General features: G+C 49.4%; 1 protein-coding gene across 9 annotated transcripts in view; it reads right to left on the bottom strand.

Moving 5' to 3' along the window:
- dcc (DCC netrin 1 receptor) overlaps window positions 1–13,219 on the bottom strand; it is an 88,166-nt gene that overhangs the window by 8,345 nt on the left and 66,602 nt on the right. For 7 of the 9 annotated variants that reach the window (XM_052051305.1, XM_052051306.1, XM_052051307.1 and 4 more), the window contains exons 16-27: window positions 12,995–13,090; window positions 10,990–11,228; window positions 10,267–10,405; window positions 8,347–8,454; window positions 7,312–7,506; window positions 7,170–7,202; window positions 6,453–6,518; window positions 4,401–4,563; window positions 4,069–4,292; window positions 3,864–3,980; window positions 1,203–1,352; window positions 768–1,085 (exon numbers count right to left, since the gene is read on the bottom strand). In XM_052051305.1, coding sequence (XP_051907265.1) covers window positions 768–1,085; window positions 1,203–1,352; window positions 3,864–3,980; window positions 4,069–4,292; window positions 4,401–4,563; window positions 6,453–6,518; window positions 7,170–7,202; window positions 7,312–7,506; window positions 8,347–8,454; window positions 10,267–10,405; window positions 10,990–11,228; window positions 12,995–13,090 — 1,848 coding nt within the window. The remainder of the gene's footprint in view (window positions 1–767; window positions 1,086–1,202; window positions 1,353–3,863; window positions 3,981–4,068; window positions 4,293–4,400; window positions 4,564–6,452; window positions 6,519–7,169; window positions 7,203–7,311; window positions 7,507–8,346; window positions 8,455–10,266; window positions 10,406–10,989; window positions 11,229–12,994; window positions 13,091–13,219) is intronic. The other 2 variants (XM_052051309.1, XM_052051312.1) reach the window with 1 other exon arrangement.

Below are 13,219 nucleotides of genomic sequence, written 5' to 3'. Positions count from 1 at the left end.
ACTTGGACCGACTTTGTGCGTCGGAAGAGGCCGCCTCATGCGTCAGCATTATGTTTACCTTAAAAAGAAAATGGACGGCTGTGCTTCTCATAGTCCCACCTCGCCACAAGAGTCCAATTAAAAGAAAAAAAACAAACACAACCTCCCCCCCAACCCCCAATCACCAAAAAAATAAAGAAATCTGCTTGCACCGAGGGAATCATTCACCCCAGGATAAACATAAACAAGACTAAAAACAAACGCGCCGGCTTGATGCAGCATTATTCTGCCTTGTTAGGAGACTTTGTGTGGGCTCACGTGTGTGTGTAGGTGGGGGGGGGGTGTAGGTATTGTGGGGCGCCCGGGAGGATTGTGGGCTGATGGAGGCCTTTGATGGTCGCTCTTAGGGTTTTTCGATGAGCCGAGTAGCGCCGCGGGCTTGCTTTTTTTTTTTTTTTTTTCCTCGGAGCCGAAAATCAATGTTAATCTGAGGCCACGTAAACACAACTGTAATGGAAGCGCGCGCCCCCCCCACGCACGGCCGCTCGTCGCCACCGACGCAATCCGCAAGCGTATTGCGGCCGGGGCCTTCGCACAAGTAAGCGCGCCGTCCGCTCATTTGGGGCTCACGGGAGAAGAAACAACGGCGGCCATTTATTTTAGTGCAGTTTCATCGGCAAATCACCAGGGGGCGCTTCTTCTCGTTGTTCGTACGATTGCCAACAGCGTAGCGAGTTCCCACGCTTCTTTTAGGTCGTCAAGCCGTACTAAAGCAATACGAAACTTACTGGACTGCGGCAGCATGGAGGTGTACACCTTGGGGTCGATGGTGCTCATCGGGGGGGGCAGCAGTGGATTGGTGAAGCTTCTCAGCGGGTGACTCGGTCGCACACACGCGGTGGGGATCGTCCGACCGGCGCCCGCCTGCGATTCCTCCGAGGCGACGGCGGGAGTGGCGGCGGGGGCCCCGGGAACCGGGCCCATGCCCGCAACGTGTTCGCCGGCGCTCGCGGAGGAGGAGCCGGCTAGGAGGGGGGTCGGCTGCGGGGGCGGGGGCAGGGACTGCGGCTGCAGAAGAGGATTGCTGGAAGCGTCGGTGGATATGACTGACCAAGGCCACGCGGACCGACGGCGGGGAGGAAAGAACACGGGATACGTGTGATGCATTGTGCTCTGCGATCCGCCCCCCCCCCCTCTCCCCCCAGGTGTTTTTGCGGTTCTACCTTGCGTGTATCCTCTGTCCACAGTCAGGCTGGGGAAAGGCATGGCTCTTAAACTGAATTTGCTGTGGCTGAAGCTGCACGAAGGCGAAGGAAGTAGACCGGGATACTGAGAGGAGTCCAGAGATGGCACCGGAATGGCGCTGACCACCGCTGGGGGGGGGGAAAAAAAAAAGGACGGCGGTCGGTACGAACATCACATCAAGTCAAGTGATGATCAAGTCGGCAAGAAACGGAACGTCAAGAGAAAACTGAAATGTTGACGTCTCAAAAAGCTTCTTTAAAAAGTGCACCGAGGTTGGCCGGCCTCCGGGTCTGATTCCACTCGATTCTGATCAATACGTGCGTTGATTGGAAACGATTGATGATTTGAAAGCGGCGAGGCTGTGATCGGGCGGCACCTTTGCGCGCACGCGTTTGGAGTATTGCGCGGCTCCACTCGTGATCACTTGAAGCAAAGCAGAGTTTGATTACAGCGGCGACATGACCACACGTTATTGACCGAGATTATTGATCGCTTTGTGGCAGTAGGGCAGGTGCGGGTTGGGTTTATGGTCTCATTTCGCCTCCGTTAAGCGCCACGTCGATCCATTGCGATGCCCGTCGCTCAAGTATGAAGATCAAGTTTGTGATCAATCATCCGTCCCAATACGACCCATCGTAGGCAATCAATGCCAAACTGCTTCCGAGCCCGAAAACCGAAAGCCAGCCACACACGCACTCACAACTCCCACTTATCAAATGAACGAGGAAAGAGAGCAAAGTCTTCTTTGGACAGAAGTTTGGTTTTGAGAAAAAGACGCAACGACGGAATGGAGGGCGGCTCAGCGCGCGGGAAGCCCGAAGCCTTTCCCGCGTCTGTCCGGGTGACCCACATATCACGGGCGCACTTATACGAAGAGTCATCGCGGCACGTCACGTTGCAAAAAACAAAGCGAGTCACCCACTGAGTCACACGTTGCGCAACGTGTGGCTCCAACCTGATTGCTGAGCTAACCCGATTGCGTTTCGGAAAACCGCGGCGAGCCAAACAAGAGCAGACTTGCAACTGAAGACGCGTCCGTTCGTCCGTCCGTGCGCTTCCGAAGGTTGGCACGCGCAAAAAGCCGCACCTTGACGCCTAAATTTGAGAAGAAAGGAGCGTTGGCGCGGAGTGCCGATGCGGATTTGGAGCTGGGAGTCGCGGCTTGGAGTTTGAAGCGGATTATGTGGGACAGGAGAAGTGAACTAATCTCTTTTCGTCAATGGACGCTACAGCTTCGTGTTTGCTTTCAAAACTTTGCTTGTAGCAGACGTGTGCACATTTTTCAGCATGACGTCTCTGATCCACTGGTGAAAGGACACTTTTATCCTCTCCTCTTTCATCTAGAACTGCTTCAGACAACAAAGTGTATGCAGAAAAGTGGTGAAGATTGCACGACTGTCTCTGTCCTATGTGTTGTCTTGTGTTATTTTTGTTATTTTGACTTCAAAATGGCGCCGCGAGAGTGGCTGCCTTTCCAGCAGCTCCTATTTTTTTGTTGTTCTACTTCGTCCTTTCATAACTTTGCTGCTGTGAATCTGGAATTTCTCCATTGCGAGACTAATAAAGGTTTTCTTAATCTTAATCTAACTCGTCTTTTGCCGGAGATGGAGATCATCCAAAGCCCGCCGGCGGCAGAGCTTTGTTGCCAATCATCTCCGGCCGCAGTCCCTCTTGTCAAAAAAATAATGAATGAGAAAATCAGCGAGGACTCGGCGAATCAATCAATCACAAAACTAAAATGGATTCCTTGTCCCCCCTTAAACGAGAGGCAAAGATGCCCTTTCCGGAGTGCCAATGTGGATTTCCGTCGCTTCTGCGGATGAAGATGAGACCCCTGGTCTGAGCTACCTTGCCAGGGCGCCAAGTCACAACAAATAAGCCAAGAAAGGCAGCGATGACGCGCAACTGCGGGCGGTGATTCAGAATATGCGTCCCGAGTGGCCCCGAGAGTTCACGTCAACGGGATGAGCGTGAGCGCTCGCGACTGCAACATCCTCGCAAAAGGCAAAACATTTCACGTCACCATTCACGAATTTCAAAGTGCTGCTCGACTTCATGTTTGGGCTTCTCAGTATGAATCAAGCGGCCCGGTAGACCAGTGGTTAGCACGTCGGCTTCACAGTGCAGAGGTGTACCGGGTTCGATTCCAGCTCCGGCCTCCCTGTGTGGAGTTTGCATGTTCTCCCCGGGCCTGCGTGGGTTTTCTCCGGGTGCTCCGGTTTCCTCCCACGTTCCAAAAACATGCGTGGCAGGATGATTGAACACTCTAAATTGTCCCTAGGTGTGAGTGCGAATGGTTGTTTGTTTCTGTGTGCCCTGCGATTGGCTGGCAACCGATTCGGGGTGTCCCCCGCCTACTGCACGAAGACGGCTGGGATGGGCTCCAGCACCCCCCGCGACCCTGGTGAGGATCAAGCGTTACGGAAGATGAATGAATGAATGAATGTATTGTATTGTATTCCCTTTAGTGTAGCTCCATCTAGTGGATGCCGAACGCAACCGCAGCCACTATTGCAGCTTCTATTCTACGTGCGCCTTGTAATGCGGCGCGCCAAATATATGAAAACCGTTTGCGCCATAACATGTTATTTGATTTTGGTAAGAAAAAACAAAAAACAAATCTGCAATCGATTCCATACGTGTGTTGCTTGGTTGGGAATCCATCGGAATCATCATTTTGCCTCGCGTTCCCCTCCTGGCAGCCAAGGATCTTTCCAGAGTGGAAATACAACTTGACGCTTCATCACCGTCTGCTCCTGTAATGTGAAAAAAAAAAAAGCTGGCTGGGTCCACGTTTTCCTCAAATGGAGATGCCGAAGAAGCGCAAAATATGACGTCATGGACCTGAGTGGCTACTCTTGCTGCCCATCTGGCACTCCGATTGGCTGCGGGCAACCTGGGGAAGGTCCTGGCAAGACCGGATGGGAGAATCCTGCCCGGACGGGGACACGCTGGCCGCTTTCTCCATGTTCTTCATCTCCATCTCCTCGTGATGGATCCAGAGGTCGGGAGGTCTCAGATCCTTCTGGCTGCCCTTGCGCTTACTGGCGCTGTGGCTTGCTCTTTTTCTGGGGAAGAAAGAAAAAACCCAACCAGATCAAACAACCTGGAACAGGAACAGAATCAGAATTCGAGGACGACTCGTTTGCCCTCGACGGACGCTCGCCGCGTCTTACTTGCGCTGTTGGGCGGAGGAGCGTCGCGTGCAGATGAGGGCCACGATCACCGCCACCACCACCGTCACGGCTCCCACCGAAACCACGATGATGACCAAAAGGTTGCCGTGATTTTGCGGCGTGGCGCTGCCGTGCGGTGGATGCATTTGACCGACGGGGGAGTCTGAAAAAGAAGAAGTCCAGATTGACGCGAGACACACACCGTCGACGATTCACGTCGTGGCGTTGCTCTCGTGGCGATGACAAAAGCAAAAAAATCCATCTATCCATATATATTATGCACAGTGACCTTTGTGACCTTTGACTTGACCTTTGAGCAAATACCAAAGAAACTAGGAGATGAAAAGCATGCGGGCATTTTAGAGAGTGTCAGCAAAAAGAAAGCGTGAACGGGGTCAAAAAGTGAACAAAAAAGAGAAAAACGCGAGTTTCTTTCGGTGTTCTTCGGGTATTTGCTATTCGGGTTGCAGATGATGCGTTGAATGAAAAGAAGAAATGCATCCTCTCGGTCTCGTCAGTAAAGAAAAATCGGCAGACAAGTAGATCCAGTTCGGGTCACGCCGTCCTTCGTTTGCTGCCGTGGGGGCCTTTCCGACAAGCTCACATTATTAGAAGGCAACAGGTGCCTTCACGGTGACCGTCACGTCGCTTTTGAGCCGACGGAAACAGTCAGAGATAAACGTCCCGGCGGGTAGTTTCTCAGCCAGAGGAAGCCGAGCCATGTGAAGACAAAGACGTGTTTCCAGATGAAATATGGACAACCTGAGGAAGCAGCCTTTGCCCTCGGGGACGTGGCATCCCGGCAGGCGTAGGGGGGGGTCGGGTCACAGAGGATGGATCTATCATCGCCTCTGGCAGGAACACCACCGACGGATGCACACAAAACATTTGGCTCCGCACACACAGAGCAGTTTTTTCTCCAAAAGCCTGCAGGGATGCTCTTAAAATAATAGCAGCTACAGACGGTGACCCCTGACCTCCATCGACTGGCTTGTTTTCAAGCCAGACCATAAAAAACACAGGGCTCAAAATCCCTTTTTTTTTTTTTTTTTTTGTCTTCGAGAAGCAGTTTTGCCATTCACTGACTTCATTTGAGGAGCAACTTTCTAATTCTGAGGGGCAATTTTTATAGCCCGTTAATTTAGGATTTTATGAAACAATCAAAACATGACAAGCGAGCCGACTGGAGAGCTGCGGCTAAGAAATATATTTCTGTTTTTGTTCTTCATGTGGCGGCCCGGTAGGCCAGTGGTTAGCACGTGGGCTTCACAGTGCAGAGGTACCGGGTTCGATTCCGGCTCCAGCCTCCCTGTGTGGAGTTTGCATGTTCTCCCCGGGCCTGCGTGGGTTTTCTCCGGGTGCTCCGGGTTTCCTCCCGGATGTCAGATTTTTACCTTTTGCGCAGCACTTTGTGTGCAGCTGTGCTTGTTTTTGAAGTGATTGAAAATAAAGTTCAGGTGAGTTTGAACATTTTTTTTTTCCAAAATCCAGTGAGTAGTGATTCACTTGTTTAAAAAAATTAAAAATAAAAAAACAGCCGCTGTCAGGCAGACAAAAAAATTCTACAGTCCGTTTAGGATGGCATCATCATAATGTGCGAAAAGGCGCATTCCCAAGAAAATGGGAAAATAAGAACTATTATTATAATTAAAAAAGGACTATCATAAAATGGTCCGTGTAGAGATCAAATAGAAGATTGGATATTATGCCGTGATTTATAGCACGGCACGTGATGCTGCGAGTTCATTACGGTGATGAATTGTTGCTTCCGCACTCCGAGGAAATTTGCAATGAGAACATAAACATTCCAAAGGTAAATGCGCACAGTTCAAGCTGATTAATGAGATGTGATTTTTTTTTGTTTTTGTTTTTTTGTTTTTCCAACCCACCAGACTACCGCAGCAAATAGAAAATTATGCAAAGGGATTATAAATTGCTGCCTTCTTGCTGGTCTTGCTCATAATAATGCGGCTCTGCTCAGGTTCCAATTTTTTTTTCTGAACAGATTTCCAGCTCAGTCCAGTCACGTTCCTTGTGTTGCTATTTTCTTACCATTGATGCTGCTCCTGTCAACGAGGTTGCTATCAGATGGCCAGTAGGCGTGGTCTCCTCCTCGACCTGGAAAACAAAACACAAAAGTCTCAAATGCATTGATTTAGTTTTAGATTTTTTTCAAAGTGAGACATTTGGGGCGCCATCCAAACTGGGGGCGTTTTTATTTTGGTGTCGGGGGCGAGCGGAGTTTGCAGCATGCCTTTATGGCTCAGGTTTAGCCAATTTCATAAAATGTTGCTTAATCTGTACAATCTGCCAATTCCAAATCACGTCGCAGAACATTCCGCACGAGTACACGCGGCGTTCGTTGTCTGTTGCGTCTGCGAAGCGACTCTCGTGGGAATCTAAAAGAAGCTCCCTCATTAGCGACCTATTTGCTTTTCAGTTTTTATCGGGACTGATGACGACGAGAACCCGAGAGCAGAGCTTCTATAAAGATTGAGCTCATTTCAGCTCCCTTCCATCGTCTGCCATAAATAATGACAACAAGTTCTCCGTCGACGCCCTTTTATTCCTCCGCGTTTGATGAGAAAAGCATTTTTCCAACGCGGGTTCTGTCTGCAACTTTCTGTGTACGCTATTTATGTCGCTTTCATTCCCTCAAAGGACTCATCTTCTTATCTTATCTCCTCTTTGCGCCTTATTAGTTTTCTTGACAATTTTTTTTCCCGCAGTCGTAATCCTTCGGAAGTCATTTTCCCAAATCGAGCTTACCTTGATCATTGGCCATCTTGTCTGGATGCTCCACTGAAAAACAAACAAAGCGCATTTTCCCAAAATCATTCTACTGTGTCATTTGTTTCCTTTCTTGAATATGAACCCTTTTTTTAAAATTTATTTTTTAATTCCGACATACCTTTGGCTGTCCTAAAGTGAACGGCTTCGGACAACGGACCGACTCCTTTGGCGTTCTTAGCTTGTATCCGGAAGTAATAGACGGTGTCCAGGTTGAGATCAACCACCTGATGAGTCAGCCGGTCGCCGCTAATCGTTTCCATGACCCAGTCGTCTATCGGCATGTTTTTGTCCAAGGTGTAATAGAGGATATAACCTGCCCCGGGGGGGGGGGGGGGGGGGGGGCATTTTAGAGGCAAAAAAAAAAAGGTTTCTTCCACTTTGTGCTACATGGCTGATTTATGAAGACCTCACAATGATGCTCAAGTGACTGAAAAATGGTCACTTGACTACAGTTTTTGCATGTGGTGAGAAAGAGGGCTGTTGGCCACACCCAAAAACTGGAAAACTCCTCAATTATTTGCATGAAACACCTTACACAGAAAGCGAATGGAAAAAACAAAACTAGATAACACAAAAAAAAACAACTTAGAATTGCTTTGTTGACTGACTTTAGTGGATTTCAAAAATTTGAAGAATTTTCAAGCGGCCCCTTTGTCCTTCCATTTTCCTATAGGTGGCGCTCAAACGAAAAAGTTTGGACACCACCGCGTGAGAGTGTGACATTTTGTCAACCATTTAGTATACATCATTTAAAATGACACTCAAAATCGATATTGCAGTGACATGTACCGTATTCTTCAAAGGATTGAAATTGCATACACCGTATACAATTTGCGGCATAATGCATTTAAAAAATATATATATATAATCTACCTGTGGTGTGTCAACGGTCATCGTAATGTTCTCTCACACTGCTGCAATTTCCAGGGACAACGTTTGATTCTTCCAATGGAATATTGCAGCAGGGCTCGTTAAAACAGACGCGATTGTCCGGAAGGAAACGCGTGCGTGCAAAGAGCCAACGGCGCACTTTGCACACTCTAATGCCGTTGATGTGATGGATTTGGCATATCTTCCCATCCAAAAATCATAAATCATCACCCCCTCCCGGTCGACACGCGTAACTATTTGTAATGTCATCTTCAACGCTCACCTGTGATCCGCCCGTTGGCCTCCATGGGGGGTTGCCAGCTGATTAAAATGGCCCGGGGTCGTCCCTCCCGACCGATCACCGTCAAGTCTTTGGGAGCCGAGCTCGGAGCTGTCGAGAAAGCAGGAGCCGATTAGGAAATCCAGCAAGTAGAAAGCATGTTTCACGATCATCATTTCCACGCTTTGGTTGAAATCGCATTCGAACGCGCCGACTCCGATGGACGCGGTATTTTACGATCCGCGTGATCGTATCAACGATTGTATAGCATATCACTCTGCAACAAGTATTTTGTTTATACGCGCCAATAAATAATTGATAGCGGAATGTGCCGCGCTCACGACTGAAAGTGCGCAGCGCCAGGACTAAAAAGGTGTCACTCTTCATGGTAGAATAGCGCGTTGTCAGAATTCATGAAAAATGAATCGCGCAAATGGTCAAAACATGCTCATTAGGCTTTTTTGCATATGCTAGCCAGCAGACTGGCAAAGATGGCACCGCGCGCGCAAATGAGGTTAATAACCCGATCGCGCCGCACCCAACGCCGCTCGCATTAGCGTGTCAGCGGCTACGCAGCATGAAGGTGGCAGAGCCAGGCGTGTGTTCACGCTTGCATATTCATATTTTATGAAATGGAATGAGGGGCAAATGAAATTTCATCTTAATAATGGATAGTCAAGCATGTCCTCTGCTCACACAAAGGAAAAAAAAAAAAGACTAAATGTTTCGTCCTTTCCGGTGTTGAAAGTTCATCTCGCGTCGTGCCGAAGCAAATATGTGAACAAAGCTTCCAACAATTTGGGGGGGGCAATGGACTGCAAAGCTACGACACGCCTATTTCCCCATTGTGGGACGAATAAAGGATATCTTATCTTATCTTAAAATGTCATGTCGGTGCAATTCCAGTTTGAAGTCTTTGGTCCATGCGCAAACGCCTCGCTGCCGCACTCGCCGGTGCTTCTCGCAATTTGGTGACTAAACATTAGACTAGCTATAAGGAGGTCCCATCGTAAAAAAAAAAAAAAAAAAAAAAAGATATCATGCAAGCGACTCGCTTGTGGCGACCTCCGTTTTTGATGAGCCGAATGTCACTTCCTTTATTGTCCCGTATACGTGGCCAAGGTAGCCGCGAACAGCGCTGACAGATTAATAGGGGGCCCGCGTTTTATGGCATCGTCAATGAAATGTGGGAGCGAGGCCCTTTTAGAAAATGAGACGCTCGCTTTGCAGGAAGGTATAAACAAAGTCATCAGCGGCACAACTTTGGCAAGTATTCGCAGCAATGACTTTTTTTTTTTCTTTCTTTTAATAATCACGGCAGAGGACCACAGTCCATTTTATCGCAGACTATTAAACAATGATGAACAGATGAAATGAGATGCAAAAAAAAAAAAAAAAAAAAGCCGTATTTCCCATTTTGTTGCAAAGATGCGACCGGTGCGTGTGACCGGTGCGTCGGACGGCTGCGGAGCGAGTGCGCCGCGTCCATCTGCTCCTTGTGAATGTCAATGTATTCCAGCACTGCCCAAGGGAAATGGCAGGCTAATGGCGTTCACGCTTAATTGGGTGACAAATCCAACAAACATGATTGTAAACACCCTGAAAGGGATACCTTGACATTTCGATTGCACTCACTTCTGTCTTTCGTTGTTGTCGACAATCGTTGTGTTGTTGCTGCAGGGGCCGGGCGCTACGTGTAACACTAAACTCGTGCTTTTTGCTAAGCATGATTAAAACTAATCACTTTTCGGGGCGGGGGGGGGGGGGGGGGGGGTGCTGGGGGGCAAATTGAGAATTAAAAGGACCTCAATGCTTCTCCCCAACACCCACAATGGCCTCGGCCGTTTCAAATTTTAGCCTCGCCCTGAAGTGGACGCATTGAGCTCTTCAAGCGCCGCGTGTTGGTGTTTGTGTGTGGCGTACCCGCTTCATAGGTGGTGGCGTGCGCCGTCATACTCCAGGTACTGGACTTCCAACCTTTGGTCACCATCACGGCAAACTCGTACATGGTGTTTGCTTTGAGGCCGGTGACGGTATGGCTGAGGGCGGTGGTGTCTGCAGACTGAACATGGCAACAAACATCCGTCAGCGATGGCATTCTTACAACGCAGAGGAAGGAAGGCGACGTCGCCTAAATTGCTCCCGTCTAATATTCAGAGTGGTCAAAAAGTGTCTTTAAAAAAAAAAAATCCAGGAAATAGCGAAGCCATTACACAAAACACAATCGACAGAAGGGCCACCTAGCGTAGCCGCGCCGATGCCGCCCGTTCCGTGACGTGCTAGCAAGTGAGGAGAATACAAACGCTTTGTTTGGTGGGGGAGCCCGCCAGGCGCTCCCCCCGCCTGACAAATGTTTGCCGTCCGTTGCTCATCAATTACAGAATGCGGGCAAACTCTACACAAAGCATATGGACAAGGAAGCTAGCTGCCTTTGCGGCGCGCGGGAGCCCGCAGCTAGCTTGGCAGAAAAATGGCAAATATGGAGGAGAATGTTCCATAGATCACACGAGGAGTTTTCTGTCCTGCCAAGTCTAGTGCCATCACACGTCTGTTTTCATTACCAAGAACGCAAGACTGCAAAAAAAAATAAATTAAAATAAAAATAGCACAAGGGAGAATTCCCGCATTCTAAGCGTCTGCGTTTACCTTGTACTTGCCGCTGGTGGAGTAGCTGGTCTTCCACTTGACGGAGTAGTAGCGGACCTCGGAGGACTTCTGGTTCTTGGTCATGGAATTGTCGGCCCAGGAAACGCGAACCGAGTCCGAGGAAAGAGCCACGGCTTGGACCCCAACGGGGGGGATCATGGGTGTGCTGGTGTCTGGCATGGGAGTGGGGTATTTATCAAAGAGATGGAAAAGGTCATCTTCAGATGGGTCGAGGGGGTCTGATGTGGGGGGGGGGGGGGGGGACGGTTGAAGCGCATTGAGGACGTATGCGGTGCGATTAATGTGGGGACGATGAGAAGACGCGATTATGTGGGCGTGACATGCGGCAGGTAGGGATGTTCGTTAAAGGTGTCGGGGAATAAAAAGGGATGAAAGATGTGGATGGATGAGAGGGGGGAGAGAGAGGAGAGAAAACAAGATTGGAGAGAGTAAGACATCAAGAAGCCCGTTGGAGAGAATAATTGCTGCCATCAGCAAGAACTGAAGACCTTCTTCCCAAGACACCTTCTAAAGATAACCGACTAATCAGAAACTGGAGTGCTGCTTTATCCCCCCCCCCCCCCCCCCCAAAAAAATCGAAGCTAATGTTCTCCATGCCCGCTCGTGCGGTGGCAAACAACGGCGGCAGCACATTCATTCATTCATCTTCCGAGCCGCTTGATCCTCACTAGGGTCGCGGGGGGTGCTGGAGCCTATCCCAGCTGTCTTCGGGCAGTAGGCGGGGGACACCCTGAATCGCTTGCCAGCCAATCGCAGGGCACACAGAAACGAACAACCATTCGCACACACACTCACACCTAGGGACAATTTTGAGTGTTCAATCAGCCTGCCACGCATGTTTTTGGAATGTGGGAGGAAACCAGAGCACCCGGAGAAAACCCACGCAGGCCCGGGGAGAACATAGAACTACACACAGGGAGGCCGGAGCCGGAATTGAACCCGACGTGCTAACCACTGGACTACTAAACTTCTGATTCGGCATTTCTTTTCTTTGACAAACTTTTGAAATGGAGCCTTTTGAAAAGAAAGTTGAAAGCCAAACACTTTTTCACCAGGTGATTATATATCTTAGTCATGATCACGTCGAAAAGTTTCGAGGGCACGACATTGTTGACACAACACTACACTGGGAATATTCTGGGTCAAGCCCCATCTGCGCCAACGACACCCACATCTGTTTGGACGCGCGTCTTGGGAGCTCCGACGAGGCCTAGCATCCGCCGCGCTTGCTCATAACGAAAAGGTCCGTGCAACAGCGCGCTGGGATTTGGAAGTGAAAGCTTTTTGACGCTACGCTAAAGGACAGAATATTTTTTTCATTCGAGGTGAAGATGAGGGTTCATTCTGCGGTCAGCGCCACTGTCGCATACACAATGAACGGGGCCGAGGCCGGCGCGCCGCGCGCCCTGCTAGCCGCTAGCCCCGCTAGCCACTCTCGCGCGGCAACGACGATGGCACAAAGAGTTTACGTCAACACAAAGCATGGCGGGTGGCCTCTAATCCTCCCATCAAGCCAAGTGTGGCGCTGCTGAGGTGATTGGGAGAGCCATTTCAGTTTCAGGCAGCTTTTTGAATAGAGAAGTACGAGATTGATTAAAAATGGGCGGAGCTTTTTATGTTTCATGCAGCCCTGCGTTAGTTCAGAGACAGGGAAGACAAAAAAGAAGAAAATAAAGTCGAAGTCGCAGGTGAAGTCAAAGTGAAGAACGTGAAAAGCGGCACGATGCCCGTGTCACCATCCTAAGCGGTCGTTTGTTGTCAGTCAAAAGTTGTGATCGGATTCTTGGAATGTTACAATGTGAGAGAAAAAAAAATACGAAGAACGTGTATTTGACCTTTGTCATCATGTCACTGAAGTTGCCGTGACCTTGTCATTTCTCCTCCCACAAATACGTCGCTTAGATTCAGTTTCATAGTTTAGAGTCAGATTGGCGAAAATTATTCGAATCATACGCCACGGAAAGAACGATTGGAAATGTCCTACCTGTCAGAGAGCGAGTGACGGCGCTCTCATACAGAGGAACTCCTTCTCCGGCGTTATTGAAGGCCTTCAGGGAAATCACGTAGTGTGAGCTCGGCTCTGTCAGACAGAAACAAGCCACAGAGAGAGAGCTCTTAGGTGACATGAGCTCATTATGCACTGTTGGACACAACACGTATATTACGCTACGTGTACAGCAAACCCGTGGCGGGTGACGCCTTTGCGGCG

This window comes from Hippocampus zosterae, chromosome 18, assembly GCF_025434085.1.
Source record: "Hippocampus zosterae strain Florida chromosome 18, ASM2543408v3, whole genome shotgun sequence".
In the NCBI taxonomy this organism is placed as follows: domain Eukaryota; kingdom Metazoa; phylum Chordata; class Actinopteri; order Syngnathiformes; family Syngnathidae; genus Hippocampus; species Hippocampus zosterae.
The sequence above is the reverse complement of the archived record's forward strand: the minus strand, read 5'-3'. Positions and strand labels throughout refer to the sequence as shown.